General features: G+C 43.2%; 1 protein-coding gene across 2 annotated transcripts in view; it reads left to right on the top strand.

The window, feature by feature from the left end:
• nphp4 (nephronophthisis 4) overlaps positions 1-22,188 on the top strand; it is a 475,487-nt gene that overhangs the window by 447,579 nt on the left and 5,720 nt on the right. The window contains exons 23-27 of one of the 2 annotated variants that reach the window (XR_005945404.1): positions 1,564-1,649; positions 15,109-15,194; positions 16,589-16,760; positions 17,487-17,666; positions 19,196-19,486. Coding sequence is in view for 1 of the 2 variants with exons in the window: in XM_041207356.1 (XP_041063290.1) it covers positions 1,564-1,649; positions 15,109-15,194; positions 16,589-16,760; positions 17,487-17,666; positions 19,002-19,145 (668 nt within the window). In the remaining variant the exon portion in view is untranslated. Of the gene's footprint in view, positions 1-1,563; positions 1,650-15,108; positions 15,195-16,588; positions 16,761-17,486; positions 17,667-19,001; positions 19,146-19,195; positions 19,487-22,188 lie in introns of both variants that reach the window. The other variant, XM_041207356.1, reaches the window with a different exon arrangement.

Here is a 22,188-nt window from a genome sequence, read left to right on the forward strand (position 1 = left end):
ATTTGACATTTCAAAAAGATAGGAAGCTAGGAAAAGATGGTGGGTAGCTCTGTTAATTAAGGATGTCATTGGTACAGTAGTGAGTGATGACCTTAGCTTGAAAGAGGAAGATGTTGAATCAGTTTGAGTAGAGATAAGAAACATGAAAGGTAAGAGGTCACTTGTGGGAATAGTTTATATCCCCCCTAACAGTAGTTACATTGTAGGACAAAATAAATGAGGCATGTAAGAAAGCTACTTCGATAATCATGGGTAGTTTTAATCTATATATAGATTGGAAGAATCAGATTGGCAAAGGTAGCCTTAAAAATTGGTTCACAGAGTGTATGCAGGACAATTTCTTAAAGCAGTATGTTCAAATGCCAACCAGGGAGCAGGCTGTTCTAGACCTGGTAATGAGTAATGAGACAGGATTAATCAATATGGTAAAGAGCCTTTAGATAACAGCAATCATAGCCATGATAGAATTTCATGATTGTTTGAAGGATTGAAGTGTGGGTCTGAGGCGTGGGGAAGATGTTTCCATTAGTAGGAGAGACTAGGACCCAAGGGCACAGCCTCAGAGTGAAGGGAAGACCTTTTAGAACAAAGATGAGGAGAAACTTCTTTAACCAGAGAGTGGTGAATCTATGGAATTCATTGCCTGAGAAGGCTGTGGAGGCCAGGTCATTGAGTGTATTTAAGACCGAGATAGATAGGTTATTGATTGGTAAGGGGATCAAAGGTTATGGGGAGAAGGCGGGAGAATGGGTTTGAGAAACCTATCAGCCATGATTGAATGGCGGAGCAGACTTAATGGACCGAATGGCCTAATTTCTGCTCCTATGTCTTATGGTCTTATGGAAGGGCTGTATGGTTTATTCCTTCTCCAAAGTACAATATTTCTATGTTCCTATTGCCTCAGAGACTTTGAACAGAGAGTGTGGCCTGGGGGGAGAGAGAGAGAGAATTCATCTTGGTGTGGTCAGGGGAAGGAATCACCGGAGTGAGCTGTGCCTGTTGGAGATCAGTTTGGGATTTCTTGGAAGACTGAGGGAAAGGACCTTCACTGGTCATTGGACGTTATGACACAGCAAAATGTGGTGCTGAGAGCTTGTTGGAAACTGGGAGTAACTTTTGAATGGTTCTTGTAAAGACTGTAATTCTGCAGAGAGTGCTGTGATTATAAATGCATTGTGGGGTTTTTGAATAAGAGATAAATTAGGGATGTCTTTTCTATAGTTTAGAGTATTAGCTGCTAACTAAGTAATGTTTAGTCAGTGTTGATCTAGTTTGTTTGTTATAGTAAAAAGTAAGACATAGCCTAAAAATTAGAGCTGGGCCTTTGAAGAGTGAAGTTAGGACATTTCTCCACACAAAAAATGGTAGAAATTTGGAATAATATTCTGGAAACACAATAAACAGTGTCATTGTCAGTTGAACCATTGTGGACAATCAGTTCTACACATGCTCATATCCCTAATTATTATGGGAGGGGAGGGGAAAGTCCACTGTGTGCATGCAATTCCTGCATTTCTACTTACTGTTTATATGTGTGTCATCATATCATTTGAAATTTTCCAGGTATGACAGTACAATCGCCAAATTCTGAATTTCAGATCCACGTTCGCTGCAGTGATTTCAACATCATTTGTGAAACAAAGAAAGTGGTATGTTTTTGTTTTACTCATGTTAATGACGAGCCAATATATTTTTTTGGTCCAAATATTTGAGTGCTTTTGACCTTTTGGAAACTTTGAAAAGAGTTTTGGGCCAATGGTACAAACGCAGATTAGCCAACAGTGAGCTGAGCTGACTGGATAAACACAACAGGGCGTCATCTATAAAAATGACTCACCATGTGCAGGACCCCACCACTAAGCTACTCTCTTAAGTAAGCACAGTGTCAACATCTGAGAATAAGTGATGATGTTTGTTCTCTTCACTGTCTTCCACCATTGCCTGACTAGGTTGCAATTCTTGGGCATCTGAGGCACAATGGTAGTGGTGTGGTAAAGAGGGGTGGGGTAGGGGCAGATGAGCAAGAGGCGCATGCTTACACTTTATGCAGCTTGTGAATTATGATTGTGGGATGTGGGAGAAAGGGGATTTAAGAAGGAGGATTAGGTAGCATTCTGCCTTTCTCAATGGTTTCAGACTTGCAATTGACCACAGCCTCGGTTGTGGCTGCTCTAATAGTGGCAACAGCACTTCCTTCATTGGGATGAGGACATGCATCATGCCTGCTCCCTGCCAGTTAGGTACTGTTGCATTTGGTTACATACTACCTTGACTTGCAAAGCAACAACAACAGCTTATATTTAGGTAGTACCTTTAACGTAGTAAAACTCGCCAAGGCATTTCACAGGAGCATGAGAAAACAAAATATGATACCTAGCCACAAAAGAGGTAGTGGAACAGATGAACAAAAGCTTTGTCAAAAAGGAAGACTTTGAGGAAAGACTTAAAGGAGGAGAGGGAGGTAGAGAGGTTTATGGAGATAATTCCAGACCTTGGGGCCTTGCCACCTGTAGGCACAGCCATCAATGGTGGAGTGATTAAAATCAGGGATGCTCAAGACACCAGTGTTACAAGAGAACAGATATCTTGGGGAGTTGTAGGCTGGAAAAAATTACAGAGATAGGGAGGGGTGAGGCCATGGAGGGGTTTGAAACAAGGATGAGAATTTAAAAATCAATTTGTTACTTGACTGGGAAGCCAATGTAGATCAGTGAGCACAGGAGAGCTAGATGAATCGGATTTGGTGCGATTTAAGATACAGAAAGCAGAGTTTTGGGTGATCTCAAATTTACGGAGAGTAGAATGTGAAAGACCAGCCAGGAGTGCATTGGAATAATCAAGACTAGAGGTATCAAAGGCATGAATAAGAGTTTCAACAGCAAATGAGCTGAGACAGGGGCAAAGTCGGATGACATTATGGAGGTGGAAATGGGCGGTCTTAGCAATGGCATGGATGTGAGGTCAGAAGCTCATCTCGGGGTCAAATACAACATCAAGGTGGCAAACAAACTGGTTTCATCTTGGTCCGTTGCCAGGGAGAGGGGTGGAGTAAGCAGAGAATGGAGTTTAGAGTGGGGACCGAAAACCATGGCTTCAGTCTTCCCAATACTTAATTGAAGGAAATTTCTGCCCATCCAGTGCTGGATGTTGGATAAAGAGTCTGATACTTTAGCAACAATGGAGGAGTCCACAGAGGTGGAACTGAGGTAGAGCTGGGGGTTGTCATGTACAAGTAAAAATTAACTATAAGAGAGATGGAAGTGTATCAGCGAGTGTGGTACAATATGTTTGGCTGATGTAACTGTCATGGTTCAATAGCTGGCAGTGTGTGCTAACTATGAGATCTGGTTAGAATAGACAGGCGGAGAAATTATTTAAACCTGTGTAGAATCTTTTAGTTAGGCAACACTGTGAGCAGTTCTGGTTTCCATATTATTCAAAGGACATCGAGGCACAGGTGGAGGTGCGAAAAGATTTAGTAAGGTTATGTCAGAACAGAGTGGCTATACTTATCAGGAAAAATGGAACGGGCTGGGGTTTTTTTCTCTAGAAAAGAAAAGACTGAGGGGTGATCTGATAAAGTTCTCTAAAATTATGATAGGGATTGACCAACCAGATGTAGAGAAGGTATTTTCACTTGCAGGGGGAGATTAGAACTAGAGGCCATAAATGCAAGTTAGTTTTTAATAAATCCAATAGGGAATTTAGGGGAAACTCCTTTGACCAGAGAAGTGTTAGAATGTTGGCTCAGTACCACAAGGTGACTAGCATAGATGTATTTCAGGAAAAACTAGATAAACACATTAGGGAAAAAGGAATAGAAGCATATGTTGATGGTTGAGATGAAGAAGAATGGGAGGAGACTTGTATGGAACATGGAATATTAAAGCTGGCGTAGACCTTTTGGGCAGAATGGTCTGTTTCTATGTTGTTAATGCTATATAATATTTAAAGAAGGCTGTAAATGTGTAGGAAGTAGTTCAGAAAAAGTTTACCTGACTCATTCCTGGAATGGGAGGGTTGTCATATGAGAAAAGATTAGACAGGCTTGGCTTGTATCCACTGAAGTTTAGAAGAGGAAACAGCGATTTGATTGAAGCATCTAAGATCCTGAGGGATCTTGACAGGGTGGATCTGGAAAGGATGTTTCCTCTTGTGGGAGAACCTAGAACAAGGGGGCACTGTTTAAAAATAAGGGGTCACCAATTTAAGACAGGGATGAGGAGAATTTTTTTCTGAAGGTTTTGAATCTTTGGAACTCTCTTCCTCAAAAGGTGCTACGTGGAAGCGGAGTCTTTGAATATTTTTAAGACAGAGGTAGATAGATTCTTGATGAGCAAGGGGATGAAAGGTTATAGGGGTAGGTGAGAAGGTGGAGTTGAGGTTACAATTAGATTAGCCATGATCTTATTGAATGGCGGGGCAGGCTCGAGGGGCCGAGTGGCCTACTCCTCCTAATTCGCATGGTCGTATGTATGTGATAATGTGTAAGATTGTTTGGCAATACTTGGTAAGGTGAGGGGAGGAGGTTTAAGGTGAGGAAAAATGTTTTTACCCAGAGTGTGGTGACAGTCTGGAATGCACTGCCTGGGAGGGTGATGGAGGCAGGTTGCCTCATATCCTTTAAAAAGTACCTGGATGAGCACTTGTCACATCATAACGTTCAAGGCTATGGGCCAAATGCTGGTAAATGGGATTAGGTAGGTAGGTCAGGTGTTTCTCACGTGTCGGTGCAGACTCGATGGGCTGAAGGGCCTCTTCTGCACTGTGTGATTCTGTGAATACTTAGTTCTTGTTACATATGATCCGTCGTCAATGAACTGTGCTTATGATAGGAATTCTTGCTTTCAGGGATTCACATTATTATGGTCACTCACTGATCCCAGAAGTGATGCAATGCTACTAAATCGCAATGTTTTTGAGATCCTGTTGAAGAACTTCGTCTGAAACATTAACCTTTCTTCCCCTTTGCCTTCCGAGTATCCAACTATATATTTTCTGCACTTAAGAGATTTTCATTCCCTGCCTTAAAGGAACAGACCATGTCCATGCACTAATCTTTCTCAAAGGCTTTGAAGGCACATGTTGAGAGGATATAAATTGTGTTAAAACCTGTCCCCATGATCCAAAGAGATTGTCAAGATGGAACAGTGTTTGATTCTGAGGAGCCTTCTTTCTAACAGCGTCAGTTCCACTTAAAAACAGAGAATTTCCTCAGGACAGCATGATAACTTTCAGACAGTTACACTAAACCCTGCTAGATAGCTATTGGATAGCCAACCTTTCACACATTCCTTATCTACTTACAGTCTGCATGTTTGGAACCACCTCAGAATCCTCTGGTGGGGGAGTCTATCATAAGTCTAGAACATGGGGAAGTCCGAGCTAGGCCATTCAGGAGTGATATCAGGGAGCACTTTCCACACAAAGGGCAGTGGAAATTAGGAATTATGTCCCCCAAAAAATTGCTGGGCTCGGTTGAAATGAAAATGACAAAGTTGAGACTGATTCATTAATGCCCTTTAGGAAGGAAATCTGCCGTCCTTACGTGGTCTGGCCGACATGTGACTCTAGCCCCACCGTAATGTGGTTGACTCTTAAATGCCCTCTGAAGTGGCTGAGCAAGCCATTGAGTTGTTTAAAAACAATTACTGAAAAGTCGATAAGGAAAGAAACCTGACAGATGACCCAGCATTAACCTAGGCACCAGAAACAATAACCGCACACCCAGCTCTGTTGATATTGCAAAGTGCTCCTGACTAACATCTGGGCACTTGTGCTAAAATTATGAGAGATGTCCCACAGACTAGTCAAGGAACAACCTGACGTAGTCCTACTTATGGAATCCTACTTTGCCGGCAATGTCCCAGGCTACCATTACCATCCTTGTGTAAGTACTGTCCCACCAACAAGGTAGATCTACCAAAGGTGGTGGCACGGTGTTCTACAGTCAGGAGGGAGTTGTCAACATTGACTCAGGATCCCATGAAGTCTCATGCCATCTGGTCAAACATGGGCAAGGAAACCTCTTGCTAATTACCACCTAATGCACCCCATTAGCTGATGAATCGGTACTCCTCCATGTTGAACACCAATTGGAAGAAGCACCGAGGGTGGCAAGGGCGAAGAATGTACTCTGGGTGGGGGACTTCAATGTCCATTACCAAGAGTGGCTCGGTAGCACCACTACTGACTGGCTGAGTCCTAAAGAACATAGTTGCTAGACTAGGTCTGCAACAGGTGGTGAGGGAACCAACAAGAGGGAAAAACATACTTGACCTCATCCTCACCAACACGCCTGGCACAGATGAATCTGTCCATAAAGTTATCACTGGGAGTAAGCACCACACTGTCCTTGTGGAGACGAAGTTCAGTCTTCACAATGAGGATACCCTCCATTGTGTTGGGTGGCACTACCACCGTGTTAAATGAGCTGAATTTTGAACAGATCTAGCAACTCAAGTCTGAGTATCCATGAAGTGCTGTGGGCCATCATTCAACCAAATCTGTAACCTCATGGCCCAGCATATTCCCCCCCCTCTACCATCACCATCAAGCCAGGGGATCAACCCTTGTTCAATGAAGAGTACAGAAGGGTATGCCAGGAGCAGCACCAGGCATACTTAAAAATGAGGTGTCAACCTGGTGAAACTACTACACAAAACTACTTGCGTGCCAAACAGCATGATCAGCAAGCGATAGACAGTGCTAAGCGATCCCACAACCAATGGATCAGATCTAAGCTCTGCAGTCCTGCCACACCCAGTTGTGAATATTGGTGGACAATTAAACAACTAACTAGAGGAGGAGGCTGCACAAATATCCACATCATCAATGATAGGAATGCCCAGCACATCAGTGCAAAAAGCAAGGCTTAAGCATCTGCAACCATCTTCAGCCAGTAGTGCCGAGTGGATGATCCATCTTGGCCTCCTCCAGAGGTCCCCAGCATCACAGATGCTAGTCTGCAGCCAATTCAATTCACTCTACGTGATATCAAGAAACAACTGAAGACAGTGGATACTGCAAAAGCTATGGGCCTTGACAATATTCCAGCATTGGTACTGAAGACTTCTGCTCCAGAACTTGTCATGCACCTAGCCAAGCTGTTCCAGTACAGTTACAACACTAGCATCTACCTGGCAATGCCAAAAATCATCCAGGCATATCGTGTTTGCAAAAATCAGGACAAATATAATCTGCCCCCCCCCATCAGTCTACTCTTGATCATCAGCAAAGTAATGGAAGAGGTCATCAATAGTGCTAACAAGCGGCATCTGCTTAGCAATAACCTGCTTACTGACATTCAGTTTGAATTCCACCAGGGTCACTCAGCTCCTGACCTTATTACAGCTTTGGTCCAAAGATGAACAAAAGAGCTGAACTCCAGAGGTGAGGTGAGAGTGACTGCCTTTGTCATCAAGGCTGCATTGACAGAGTGTGGTATCCAGGAGCCCTAACGAAACTGGAGTCAATGGGAATCAGGAGGAAAATTCTTCACTGGTTGGAGTCATACCTAGCACAAAGAAAGATGGTTGTGGTTGTTGGAGGCCAATCATCTCAGACCCAGGAAATCACTGCAGGAGTTCCTCAGGGTAGTGTCCTAGGCCCAACCATCTTCAGCTGCTTCATCAATGACTTTCCTCCATCATAAGGTCAGAATTGAGGATGTTTGCAGATGATTGCACAATGTTTAGCATTCGCAACTCCTCAGACCTCAGATATTGAAGCAGTCCGTGCCTGTATGCAGCAAGACCTGGACATTGGTCTTCACTATAGAAAGTACAAATAACATCCCAGAAATAGCAGTAAATCAGGAAATGGACGGGTGTGAGAAACTCGGGGAAAATTACAATCATCAGGCAAGTGTTGTTGAGCAAATTGTTGGAGCTGTGGGCTGACAAATCCCTGGGCTCTGATGGACTTCATCCTAGGGCCTTAAAAGAAGTGGCTCGTGAGATAGTTGATGCATTGGTTTTAATTTTCCAAAATTCCCTAGATTTGGGGAAGTTTCCATTAGATTGGAAAATAGCAAATGTAACTCCTTTATTCAAAAAGGGAGGGAGACAGAAAGCAGGAAATTACAGGCCAGTTAGCTTAACATCTATCATAGGGAAAATGTTAGAAGCTATTATTAAAGATGTTACAGCAGGGCACTTAGAAAATCTCAAGGCAATCAGGCAGAGTCAACATGGTTTTGTGAAAGGGAAATCATGTTTAACCAATTTATTGGACTTCTTTAAAGGTGGATGTGCTGTGGATATAGGGGAACCGGTGGATGTACTGTACTTTTTCCGGAAGGCATTTGGTGAGGTGCCACGTCAAAGGTTATTGCGGAAAATAAAAACTCATAGCATAGGGGTAACATATTGGCATGGATAGAAGATTGGCTGGCTAACAAGAAGCAGAGTTGGCATAAATGGGTCTTTTTCTGGTTGGCATGATGTGACGAGGAGTGGTGTGGAATTAGTGCTGGGGCCTCAACTTTTTACAATTTATATAAATGACTTGGATGAAGGGACTGAAGGAATGGTTGCTAAATTTGCTGATGACACAAAGATAGGTGGGAAACTAAGTTGTGAAGAAGATATGAGGAGGCTATAAAGGGACATAGATAGGTTAAGTGAATGAGCAAAGATCTGGCAAATGAGTAAAATGTGGGCAAATGTGAACTTGTCCATTTTGGCAGGAAGAATAAAAGAGAAGCATATTATCTAAATGGTGAGAGATTGCAGAGCTCTGAGATGCAGAGGGATCAGGGTGTCCTAGTATGCAGGTACACCAAGTAATTAGGAAAGCTACCATTTATTGTGAGGGGAATTGAATACAGAAGTAGGGAGGTTATGCTTCAATTGTACAGGGCACTGATGGGACCACATCTAGAGTAACATGTACGTTATTGGACGTTAATTGCATTGGAAGCAGTTCAGAGAAGGTTTACCAGACTATTACCTGAAATAGGCAGGTTGTCTTATGAGGAAAGGTTGGACTGGTTAGGCCTGTAGCCACTGGAGTTTAGAAGAGTAGGAGATGACTTGAATGAAACCTTTAAGGCCCCTCAGGATCTTGACAGGATGGATGTGAAAAGGATGTTTCTTCTTGTGGGAAAATCTAGAACTAGGGGGCACTGTTTAAAAGTAAGGTGTTGCTTATTTAAGACAGAGATAAGAATTTTTTTCTCAAAGGGTTGTGAGTTTTTGGAACTCTGTTCCTCAAAGGGCAGTGGAAGCAGAACTTTTGAATATTTTTAAGGCACAGCTAGATAGATTCTTGATAAACCATTGGGTGCAAGGTTATCAGGGGTAGGTGGAAATGTGGAGTTGAGGTTACATTCTGATCAGTCATGATTTTATTGAATGGTGGAGCAGGCTCGACTGCCTACTCCTGCTCCTAATTCGCATGCTCGTATGGACAACTTTCAAACGAGGGCTGATAAGTGGCAAGTAATGTTCGCACCACAAAAGTGCCAGACAATGACCGTCTCCAACAAGAAAGAATCTAGCCGTCTCCTCTTGACATGCAATGACATTACCATCACTGAATTTCCCAACTCTCTACATCCTGGGGAAACATTGACCAGAAACTGAACTGGACCAGCCATATAAATACTGTGGCTACAAGAGCAGGTCAAAGGCTGGGGATTCTGCGGTGAGTAACACCTCCAGACTCCCCAAAGCCTGTCCACCATCTACAAGGCACAATTCAGGAGTGTGATAGAATACATCTCAAGAAGCTTGACACCATCCAGGACAAAGCAGCCCACTTGATTGTCACCCCATCCACAGATATTCACTCCCTCCACCACCGATGCATAGTGACAGCAGTGTGTACCATCTACAAGATGCACTGCAGCAACTCACTAACCTCTACCACCTGGAATGACAAGGGCAGCAGATGCATGGAAACATCACCACCCGCATGTTCCCTTCCACAACATCCTGACTTGGAAATATATCGCCATTCCTTCACTGCCACTTCCTGGATCTCCGTCCTTAACAGCACTGTGGGTGTACCTACACCACATGGACTGCAGCTCACTACCGCCTTCTCAAGGGCAACTAGGGATAGGCAATAAATGCTGGCCCAGCCAGTGAAGGCCACAACCCGTGAATGAATAAAAAAAAAACCAAGGCAGGTAAATGACTGAGATCAACTGTGATCTAGTTGAATGGTGGAACAGGCTCAATGGGCTGAATGGCCTCCTCCTATGTTCCAAAGAAAGACAAATTAGTTAAACCAGCTAATACTCTTATCAGGAATTTAAATAAATATTATTCTGACAGTTTTATTTGTGGCAAGGAACCTTGTTTGCTGGGAGCATATATTGGGAGAAACAGTATGGATGGTAATTGAAACACGCCCATGATTCTCCGGCTCCTAGCCAAGAATGAAAAAGACTGCAAAGCCAGTGATCCACAATGCTGAAAGATAAACTGACATTGAAGCAACATCACCAGAATTCAGTGACCTATAAAGTGAAAATACTGCTCGTTGAGGAATGCAGGGTTTTTTTTTAACTTCTCATTACTCTTTAGGGCACTGAGAGGCAAAAATAACAACGGCTGCAAACTTTTCTAAATAATTGGTTTTATTGATGTGCAGTATGACTCCTGCTTTGGGAGACTGAGTTAACTCTTTCTTCCTGTCTTCTTCGAAGCGCTCCGTTCTGACTGTTCTTAGCCTATAACAGCTGGCCAAAACACTGCATGTTTCTTTTCCTCTTTCTGTCTTCCTCATAGTTTGAAAAGACAGCTGTCTTTATCATGACCTTCTTATCTCTCTTTGTCCTTCAGAAGTACAGCAAATCATGACTGGCCTTGAATCTTTACTTAGGCTATCACAGCAGTTAGCCTTCAACAGTCTTAAGCAATCATGATACCTTTTGAACTTAGCCAAGCATTTCAACATGCCTGCTGAACAGTTCAGTGTTTCTAATTCAGCCTTTTAATTTTCAAAGGCTGTATTGAAAAGTCCATAATCCTTCAGTTAGAATGGTAATAGATATGTTTTGACACAGAGTGAAAGTTCAATTAAATAATATTTAACCAATACAGGATTAGCCGCAGTTTTTAATAGATTATTTTATATATAAAAGAAAGACTTGCATTTATATATTGCCTTTCACAACATCGGGATGTTCCAAAGTGCTTCACATCCAAATGGTTTTTGAAGTCTTGTCACTGTTGTAATGTAGGAAAATGGAGGAGCTAATTACCACTCTATTAGCTCCTATAAGCAACGTGATAATGAACAGATAATCTGCTTTAGGTGTCAGTTGAGGGATAAGTATTGGCCAGGACACCAGGGACCCTCATCTAATCTTCTTCCAATTATACCATGAGATCTTTTACATGCACCTTGGATTTATATGAGGCTGTATTTTAACGTCTCATCTAAAAGGCAGCACCTCCATTCGCTCAGTGCTGGAGTGTTAGCCTAGATTTTGTGCTTAAGTCTCAGGAGTGAGGCTTGAACTCACAGCCTTCTGACTCAGACAACCTGACAGAAGTGATCCCATGTCCATTGTAGAACGTGCCTATTTCTCATCTCATAGATTTTGACCCAGTGATTGTGAAGGAACGGCGATATAGTTCTAAGTCAGGATGGTGTGTGGCTTGGTGGGGAACATGCAGGTGGTGGTGTTCCCATGCATCTGCTGCCCTTGTCCTTTTAGTTGGTAGAGGTTGCAAATTTGGAAGGTGCTGTTGAAGGAGCCTTGGTGAATTGCTGCAGTGCATCCTGTAGATGGTACACACTGCTGCCACTGTGCGTGGGGGGTGGAGGGAGTGAATATAGAAAGTGGTGAATGTGGTGTCAATCAAGTGGGCTGCTTTGTTCTGTATGGTGTTGAGCTTATTGAGTATTGTTGGAGCTGCACTCATCCAGGCAAATAAAGAGTATTCCATCCCAATTCTGACTTGTGTCTTGTGGACAGGATTTGGGGAGTCAAGAGATGAGTTACTTGCTCTAGAATTCCCAGCCTTTGACCTGCTCTTGTAGCTAAAGTATGATATGGCTGGTCCAGTTCAGTTTTTGGTCAATGGTAACCTCCAGGATGTTGATAGTTGAGGATTCAGTGATAATAATGCCATTGAATATCAAGGGGAGATAGTTAGATTCTCCCTTGATGGAGATGGTCATTGCCTGGCACTTGTGTGCTGTAAATATTACCAGTAGATATTGGAAGAGTGCTTTAAAGGCTCAGCAGATGTTAATTAAGTCAATATGAAAATCAAACCACAGGGTCCCCAGCAAACACTCATATCTGATCCTCCATTCTGTAGGATGTAGAAGAGGACTGAAGAAAGGACAGTAATGCTTCTGAACATTTACATAGTGCTGGTCAATTTAATGGTCTCTATTATTTTAAATACAGAGCCCTACAATCATTCACTGCACTGAAAACATACTTAAATCATCAAACTCCATTACATTATGACAGTTGAAGTTGGCAAGAGCTTTTAAACTAACCTGTCAAAGGTTCCCGACTCCACAGCAGGCTTCCCCCAAGGTGCATGAACTGACTTACTTGGGAAGGTTCTCTCAGGCTTCAGGAACCCACCCACCTCCATGAAAATAGCAATGACAGGGAAGCTTGAATTTGCAGCAGATATTTAAGTAGCGAAGCTAACGTCACTTTAAGTGTGTCAGGTTGCGACCCATCAAGTTTCCCAACCTGGCGAAAGTGGCAGGCGGCAGGAATTGGAGGGGAAATTTAAAAATACGGCTGTACACACCTCCTGTTTTGTCTTCCTGATATGGGTTTACTCAGCATCAGGAGATAAAAATTTAGCCCATAGTGTGGGAAAATGATCCTGGCTCAGCAAGTCTAAATTGCAAACTGTACACTGTCCTGGAGGCATTCACATGGCTGTGGCTTTTTCTTACGGAGGGTGGTAACACAATCGCTACAGTCAGCTGAGAACACAGAAATCAGACATAGGATCATTTTGTGATAGTGGGTTGAAGAGATTCCCATCAGTAATTGAAGAATGATGAAAGGGACAAATATTCAAGTTAAATTCTAGAATAATTGAACAGTGATTCCATTGTAACCTCAAGATAGGATATAAACGTAGGATAAAAAGAGAAATTCTGGTGTGGATCAAACCCCCATGATTAGACACTTTGAAGGCAGTATGATAGCTATCCATCTGAATGGATTATCTGTTAAAGATGAATATTTAGCTCTGTGGTTGGTTCACTGCTCAGAATATTAATGTGAGCTACAGAAACGTGACAATTTGTATTTCTCTTTGCTACAAGCTGCTGGAGAGGCCATAAATAATTATAGGTCTCTTTATCAAAATCTGAAATATACCAAATGAGGAGCTTTTCGGTAACAACTCAAAACATTTTTTAATACATCGAATGTAGTATAGTCCCCCGGTTCTGTTGAACACATTGGGATAGGAAGGGTCCCACAACTGCTTGCAGGTCCCCTGTACCCAATCTAAGTGGTCCATCTCTGTGTTAGCCTAAACAGTGAGTGCTTGCAAGCCATTCAACTGTGTAGGACATCACCAGCAAATTCCAAATCTGCTCTTGCACGATATCTGTAGCTACATAGTTTCCAGCTTTGAATGCAAAATATTGATTGGAAATGGGTTAATTTCCCCAGCATGCAGGGCCAGGAGAATTAGAGCCTGCTGGTCTGTATTCATGATAGATTGGGTGATATCTATATTCACTAGACTCTAATCCTATTGTATGAACATTATCATGTAACTAGGACATGCATAACACTACCACTATCTGCACTAAGGGAGGCTGGCAGAACAAAGTGAGCTCTAAACACAGCCCCTAGCCCTTATAAAGCAGGTCAGGTGGAGGCTCAATCATTTTCCAGTTAAACCATGATTCTGAATCTATAATTCATTAATGCCCAGAGTTTACTTCAAGCCCAAGAGATCTCCCACTTAGACTTGCTGAGCCAGGATCATTCACCCACACTGTGGGCAAAATTTTTGTCTCCCAACACTAAGCAAACCCAGGTTAGGAAGACAAAGTGTGTGTGCGGGGTCGCATTTTTAAATTTCCCTTCCCATTTCTCCACTGTAAAATTCTATGGCAATCCTATGAAGGAGCATATGGGCATGGAGTGATAGCTGTTACAGAGATATTTAGCAATGTTGGTTTAAACCCCCACCCGATCCCCAGGGAAGTTGGAACAGGAAGTTTCTGCCTGTGGAAGTACAGGCTTTGGATAGAACAGGTTGAATGGGACAAATGCCCTCCTCTCACTCTGGATTTTATTATGAGCATAGTGCTATAAAACATCAGTGAGTGATTGCAGCACTTTACTTCAGTGTGACTCACTGAATCTTTTTAACAACCCAGTGGGTATTGAATAATGGAGCACAGAACGATGGAATGCTGCTTCAAGCTGGGCATTCCACACATCCTGAATATCTGATTTCAGTGATGTGATTGCCAAATGGTGCAAAAGAGACAATCTGAAGCTATGAAACCAAAAGCTCTGTCTTTGAATAACATTTCCTTGCCCTGTTTTGTTGGAGAGCAAGAGAAGACGAAAGAGAATACTGACATTTACCTCACAACCAGTTGGACCCTGAAGAAGCAGCACATTTATTGAGGTCCACAGCTGAATGAATGAATGACTGGATGGAAATGTTTGAGACTAAGTGCTTGGTTGAGAGGCGATAACATGGTTAGAAACACCAAAGATTTATGATCTAGTTTGAGTTTTTCAGTGAGCTTACATCCTTCTAATAACTTGGAGGCACTTGTTTGGTATGCAACTTAATCAAAGCTGTAATATTTGATTGTGTGAAAAAGGAAGAAAATATTTCTGTTTCTGGAGCTGGGTTTGAGAGATTATTGGGCTGCCTCTGGGAACAGCACAGTTTGCAAAGTAGCACATTAAGAGAAATATTAAAGAATTGAAGGGCTAAGAAAGTCTCCAGTTTTGCATTTTAGCACTGAGAATGTTTATTTACTTACAGTTGCAGCACCATTAGTGTCAGTGCACTCAGTGCTTCATATTGCATTATATTGTTATGTTGCAATAGATATTACATATTAGAGTAACCCTTGATTGCCGTGTCAATTAACCGTTTAACTATTCCATCTTTGTTTCCTTTGCAGGCCCTCAATGAGCCACAGGATGTCTTCCTGAAAGTGGCATGTGGTCCCAGTCCAGAGGTCAAGAAGTTCTTTGTCATTGTTTACATGTGAGCAACTAACACTGAACCTATTTGAACATAACTGCTTATGAGATTCGGCACCATCTCATCACTGGACTATCTAGCTGGATCTGCTATAACATCAGTGCTGTTTTCTACCCTTTGCATTTTTCTTGGTATTTGATCTGTGGGCAGTTTTGAAACCAAATATATATATGGACATATGATTTGCACATGATACCTTCTTGTCTGCACACTGCAGATTTTTGTTATGGAGAACTGAAACTTTGAGTAATGCGCCTCTCTGACTGCTGTTTATTTATTCATTGATGGGATATGGGCATCACTGGCTAGGTCAGCTTTTATTGCCTATCCCAAATTGTCCTTGAGAAGATGCTGGTGAGCTGCCTTCTTGAACCACTGCAGCCCATATGGTGTGGGTACACCCACAGTGCTGTTAGGGAGGGAGTTCCAGGATTTTGACCCAGTGACAGTGAAGGAAGAACTTGGATATATTTCCAAGTCAGGATGGTGAGTGGCTTGGAGGGAAACTTCCAGATGTCGGTGTTCCTATGTGTCTGTTGCCTCTGTCCTTCTAGATTGTAGTGGTTGCTGGTTTGGGAGATGCTGTCTAAGGAGCCTTGGTGAATTCCTGCAGTGCATCTTGTGGATGGTACACACTGCTGCCACTGTGGTGGAAGGAGTGAATGTTTGTGGATGTGGTGCTAATCAAGTAGGCTGCTTTGGCCTGGATAGCGTCAAGCTTTTTGAATGTTGTAGGAGCTGCACTCATCCAGGCAAATGGAGAATATTCCATCACACTCCTAATTTGTGCCTTGTAGATGATGGACAGGCTTTGGGGAGTCAGGAGGTGAGTTACTCGTTGCAGGATTCCTAGCCTCTCAATTGTTGGAGGTGTGCTTTTGTGGAAGGGACCCTTTTCTCCCTCCTAGCCCAAGAAGGGGCTGTTTTGTTACACAGTCTGCACAGCACAGAAGGCTGTTTGGCCAGTCAAGTCCATGCTATCACAATTTACTTCATCTGGGACAAGTTAAAAGGAAACAACAAATGTTGAAAAACTGAAATAAGATCAGAAAATTCTTGAGTTGCCTTTGATGAAATGTCCAGCCAATCTTATCTCTTCAGATGCTGCTCATCTGCTGCACTTTGCATCGTTCAAGAGCCTGACTGACAATTACCTATTTGCAGTAATTTTCCAAAGTACCTGTTAGATGCAGGAAGTCTTTCTCAGTGGCAGCACACATGAGGAGACTATAGTGGCACTGTCAAGGTGCACTTTCTGACAGAAAATTATCCCCTTAAAATCTTTACTAGGTTTGGTAGCCGTTCTAAGCATTTATCGCAGATTGTATTATTAGAGATTGATCAAATAAGAGGAGAGGGAAATCAGTTGGAAGAACATTTTCCTGTTCATTTTTCAGGGACCCTTGGTTGGCTGTGCCCATCCAGATATGGCAGTTCTATTTACACTCCCTTCAACGGATAGATGTCAACTGTGTGGTTGGGGAGCTTACTCAACTCTCACTAGTCCTGCGAGGGACACAAGCTGTCCGAAAGGTAGCTGCTTACACCTCAAATCCTGAGGAACTTCAGGTAACAGATTTATTGGCCGATAACCCTGATCCATTTAAATGTGGTTGTCATTTTCACATCTTGAGAGATACGTGGTTTGAACACAAAGTCTAACTTGAAAGGAATTTGGTTTGATGAAATTGGGCACATGGATTAGCCCCCTAATTTGTGGCAGTTTTCACTTTCTTGTTATTTAAATGATGTTAGCCAGGAGATTAGGTGAGCTGGGAGCTGGGATGAGTTGGGAATTGGGTGGGTTGGGAATCAGGTGTGCTGGGAACCAAAGTGAGCTAATGAGCTGACCTCTGCGCCAACATTGCAATCTCAGGAGCCGTACATTTAAGCATCCTCTAAGAGTTCGCTGTTCAGTGTACAAATAAAGATCACAGACCAGAAAGGTCTCAGTTTTGATCGAGAGCCGAGCTAAGTTAGTTGAGCATGAGTATAATACTTGGTACCTTTGAGCTAAAGAGAAGCAAATACATTAAGCAGTCTGACCACAGCTGCAAATCATGGGGTTAGAGTGAGGACAGGGGAAAACCTGGCAGAGGCGTTTATGTTCTAAAAAAGCCCACACTTGACAAATGGCCACTTGGATGCGGTGGCAGAAACAGATGCATTCATAGAACGTATTCCATTAAGAATAAGCAGCCAGCCTTTGTGAATCTTTCAAGATTAATGTTTAGAAATATAACTTCATAAATAGATGGTGGAAAGCTGTGTAATGTTGTTTTTATTATCATCTAGACTGTACCATCAGATGTCTTCTTGCTTCCACCACACACTGTGAAGGACCTGCACATTAGTATACGGCCTCAGAAAGAAGGAGATAGGAGTATCTACCTGAATGTCGTGGATGTAGATTTCCGACAGTTGGTTGCGTCCTGGCTTATCTGTTTAACTTGTAGGCAGCCCCCTATCTGCAAGGTAATGATTTTTTATGAGGTTACATCTTTATTAGGAGCAAATATGTCAATGGGAGATTATCCTCTCCACCATTCCAATCTGCTCTTAATGAATCCCTTCTTATAAATGAGGACATCTCTTGCCCACTAGTAACTGCCTTCTTTAGTTTCCTCTTATTATCTCTGTGTCCTCTCCTACACTGCTAATTATCAGCAGCTCCTGGCCTTACTTGTATCTAAAATTGAGCTTAGCTGCTTCTGTCTCCTTCAGCCCCAGCATTCCTTCTGTCCCAATACTTTCTCAGCTGCGATACCTCCTCTGTCCAATACCCCTCATCCTGATGCCTCCAGTCTGTGCTCCTCGTTCATGATGCCATGCAGATGTGAAATGTTAATTATGCAAAAAGAAGTGGTGCTTTAGCAGCCTAAGCATAACGTAATGCCAGTTGAACATTTTAGTTCAATTAATTTATGCCAGTAAAAGGATTCTACTGCCTCTTTGTGTTGATAAAGCACTGGATTTTTCAGTCATGTTAAGTAATTCAGTCATAAACGCAATAAGATTTAGAGGGTGCATTTTGTTCCTTAAAGTAGGAGGCATTAGATATCACCAAGGCAAGCCTTCCTTGAACATTGAGAATGAACTGTTGAGAATGAATTGCATTGACCCTGGGACTGCTGGATTTGAGCTTTGCGTCTGAACTCAATGTGGTTGGGCTCTCAAGTCCCAGAGCAGCTGCTGCTCAAACTCACTGCCAACATATGTAGGTGAATTGTGTTGCTTTATGGGTGGAGTATCCCACATTGGGAAAAACCTGATACTTTAAGGGAGAAAATAAATTTGGGCAGTAGCATGAAACATGGCTATCGCGCAGGCATGTACAAGATGACAGAGGCATTTCTGCCCAACTGTCCAGAATAGATCTCTACTCCTTTTGGTTTTTTTGCCTATTATAACTGAGCTTCCTGGATTGCCTTGATTCCCCAGTTGTTAAATGCATGGACTAATGTGGAACTGAGCTCTCTAGACCAGGGAGGAGTGAGCTTCCAACCCAGATTGCTGCTAAATTGTTGATTTGAGCTGAAGCAGTGTCAGGTCTGCTGCGATTGACATCTGTGCCTCTGAGCTCTCAGTGAGGGAAACATGGCCCAGTCTGTGTAGTATGAGGGAGCGGGACAAATAATCAGCCTCATGTTGACTGTTAGGTGACGAGTGAAGAAAGTCTTCAATCTCCACCTTTGTACTTTTGATGTGGGAATGTTGACAAACATTGGGGTCAAGTAATAGAGTTAACATACCAGTCTTTCTGGCTTCTCACTCTGCAGTTTGTATTAAGGCTGTTTTCTTTGTTCAAAGGCTTTTGAGATCTCTATTCCCGTCGGAGAAGGGAAAGGTAGTAACAAGCGCATCAGTTATACCAATCCCTACCCTAACAAAAGGATGTACTTCCTGCAGACCAACCGCCCTGATTTACTCCAGTACAAAGAGGACTCTTTTGAGGTGAGGGCTGTACATAATTTAACAGAATTTCTTGTTTCCCACAAGATCAGGTGTGAATGTTGAAACTTGCTGGATAAAAGAGACATGGGACGGAATCTTGCTGAGGCATCAAGAGTCTCGTCTGCTGGCTGGAGAGCTGGTGAAAGACCAACACTGCCTCTTTTCCAGAAAGCCCACCAAACAGGCAGTGGCGAGGCCAATGGCGGACCTTGTAGAATCGGGTCCCCAGGGGCGGAAGTTTCGCCTAGGAAGAGCTGCCGGCCTATCATGGAGGAAGCTGTGGCTGCAGTTGAAAGAAGACCTCCTGGATGCCCCGGATCATGGAGCACCCACGACAAAAGGTAAATGATTTTGGAGTGGGGTGGGGCTGGTGTGGGGGTCACAGGGTGGTGGGCATGGGGAAAGGCGGGCAGGGGTATCGGAAGCAAGGGGAGGATTGGGCTCTCAGTGCCCACCCCCTTTCCCATATCCAGTCCCTCGATGAAGCACTGAGTGTCTTTGATTGAGGAACCCCCCCCTGCTGAAGGGTAGTGGCTGCACACCACATGGTGACCGTCCCACCTGCCACTGGGTTAATACCAGCAGCGGTGGGATGAGACCCTTAAGAGCTCCTTAATTGGCAACTTAAGATCCTCAATTGGCAGTGGGGCAGGAAGGTTGACCATGGGCTTTCCCGTCTAGAACTTCATTCGGGCAGAGGGAGGAAGGTGGTGGGGTTCGGATATATCACCATCCCGTCAAAGCCCATGCCCTTCTTGCCTCCAAGCTCACCATCAGCGAGAGCAGAAGATTCCACCCATGCTGTCAAAGCTTTCCATCTTGTGCCCATCAGGAAGAATGCCAAATTTCAAAGGGAGCAACAATTTGTACTGTATGAGCAAAGGGTGCTGATTGTTATTGTTGCTCACAACAGGAGGGAGCAGGCCCAGACCAGCGGTGGACTGCCAGGTATTAGAATGCTAAGTAGCTGGGCAGAGGAGGCAGCAGGACTAGCTGGGGAGGAGTGGGACTGTGCTTTCACTGAAGGTGAGACAGGACTCCTCCAGGAAGCCAGTGAGGATGCCTCTAGTCTGCAGTTGTTAGATGCACCGACAGAGTGAAATGTAGATGAGGGAGTCTGTTTAGGCATCCACTAAATCTTTCTTTCCTCCATTCCAGGTACCAACAAGAAAAGGGGGAGGCAAAGAAGAGAGACCAGCCACAGACCTATCTTCAACCTTACCTCTGAGGATGATGCCTCAGAGGATGCACCATCATGACATTCACTGCATCATTTGGGAGTGTGCAGTCCGGGCATGATTCATGCAATCCATTACTTGAAGCTCACCATGTTCTGAGCTCTGAAAATGATGTCTGCGCAGACTGTTCAGAATCTCAGAATTGTTATGGTGTAGAAGGAGGCCATTCGGTCCATCGTGTCTGCAATGGCTCTCTGAGCATTTTAACTTAGTGCCAATCTCCTGCCTTTTCCCCATAACCCTGTACATTGTTTCTATTTAAGTAATCATCCAATACCCTCTTGAATGCCTCAATTGAACCTGCCTCCACCTCACTTTCAGGCAGTGCATTCCAGACCATAACTACTCGCTGTGTGAAAAAGTTTTTTTTCACCTCACATTTGCTTCTTTTGCAAAACACTTTAAAACTGTGTCCTCTGGCTCTCAATCCATTCACAAGTGAGAACAGTTTCTTCCTATCTACTCTGTCCAGAACCCTCATGATTTTGAAAACTTCTTTCAAGTCTCTTCTTAGCCTTCTCCTCTCTGAGGAAAACAGTTCCAACTTCTCCAGTCTTTCCTCATAACTGAAGCATGTCATCCCTGGAAACATTCTCGTAAACCTCTTCTGCACTCTCTCCAATGCATTCACATCCTTTCTATAGTGTGGTGCCCAGAACTGTACACAATACTCCAGCTGAGGTCTAACAAGTGTCTTATATAAGTTCATCATCACCTTCCTGCTCTTGTGCTCTATGCCCCTATTAATGAAGCCTAGAATACTGTATGCTTTAGAAACAGCTCTCTCTACCTGTCCTGCCACCTTTATTGAGTTATGTACATGTATACCAGGTGTCTCTGCTCCTGCACACCCTTTAGAATAGTATCCTTTATTTTATACTGTCTGTGTTGTTTCTACTGAAGTGTACCACCTCACACTTCTCCTCATTGAACTTTACCTGCCACCTATCTGCCCATTCCACCAATCTGTCAATGTCCTTATGAAGTTCTATACTGTCTTCCTCACAGTTCACAATTCTCGAAAGTTTTGTGTCACCTGCACACTTTGAAATTGTCTCCTGCACACCAAGATCTAGATCATTTATATATATCAGGAAGAGCAAGGGTCCCAATACTGACCCCTGGGGAACTCCACTACAAACCTTCTTCCAGCCCAAAAATTATCCATTAATCATTACTCTCTGTTTCCTATCCCTCAGCCAATTTTGTATCCACGTTGCTACTGTCCCTTTTATTCCATGACCTATAACTTTCCTCACAAGTCTGTTGTGTGGCATTGTATTGAACGCCTTTTGGAAGTCCACATACACCACATCAACGGCCTTGCCCTCATCAACCATCTCTGTTATGTCTTCAAAACACTCCAGCAAGTTAGTTAGGCATGATTTTCCTTTAACAAATCCATGCTGACTCTTCAGAATCAATCCACATTTTTCCATCTGACTATTAATTCTATCCCGAATAATTGTTTCTAGAAGCTTCCCCACCGCCGAAGTTAAACTGACTGGTCTGTAATTGCAGGGCAGATCTTTCCAATTTTGAACAAGGGCATAATGCTTGCAATTCTCCAGTCCTGCCCATAACCCAGGGAACCATTGAAAGAGGCCAGTGCCTCTGCAATTTCCATTCTCACTTCCTTCAATATTCTTGGATGCATCTCACCTGGCCCCAGTGCCTTATCAACTTTAAGTACCAACATCTTATCCAATACCTCCTCCTTATCAACTTTAAACCCTCCTAGTGACTGAGTTTCCTCCTCTGTTACCATGGCCTGGGCAGCATTTGCCTCTAGATAAAGACAGATG

The sequence above is a fragment of the Carcharodon carcharias genome, chromosome 15, assembly GCF_017639515.1.
Source record: "Carcharodon carcharias isolate sCarCar2 chromosome 15, sCarCar2.pri, whole genome shotgun sequence".
NCBI lineage: Eukaryota > Metazoa > Chordata > Chondrichthyes > Lamniformes > Lamnidae > Carcharodon > Carcharodon carcharias.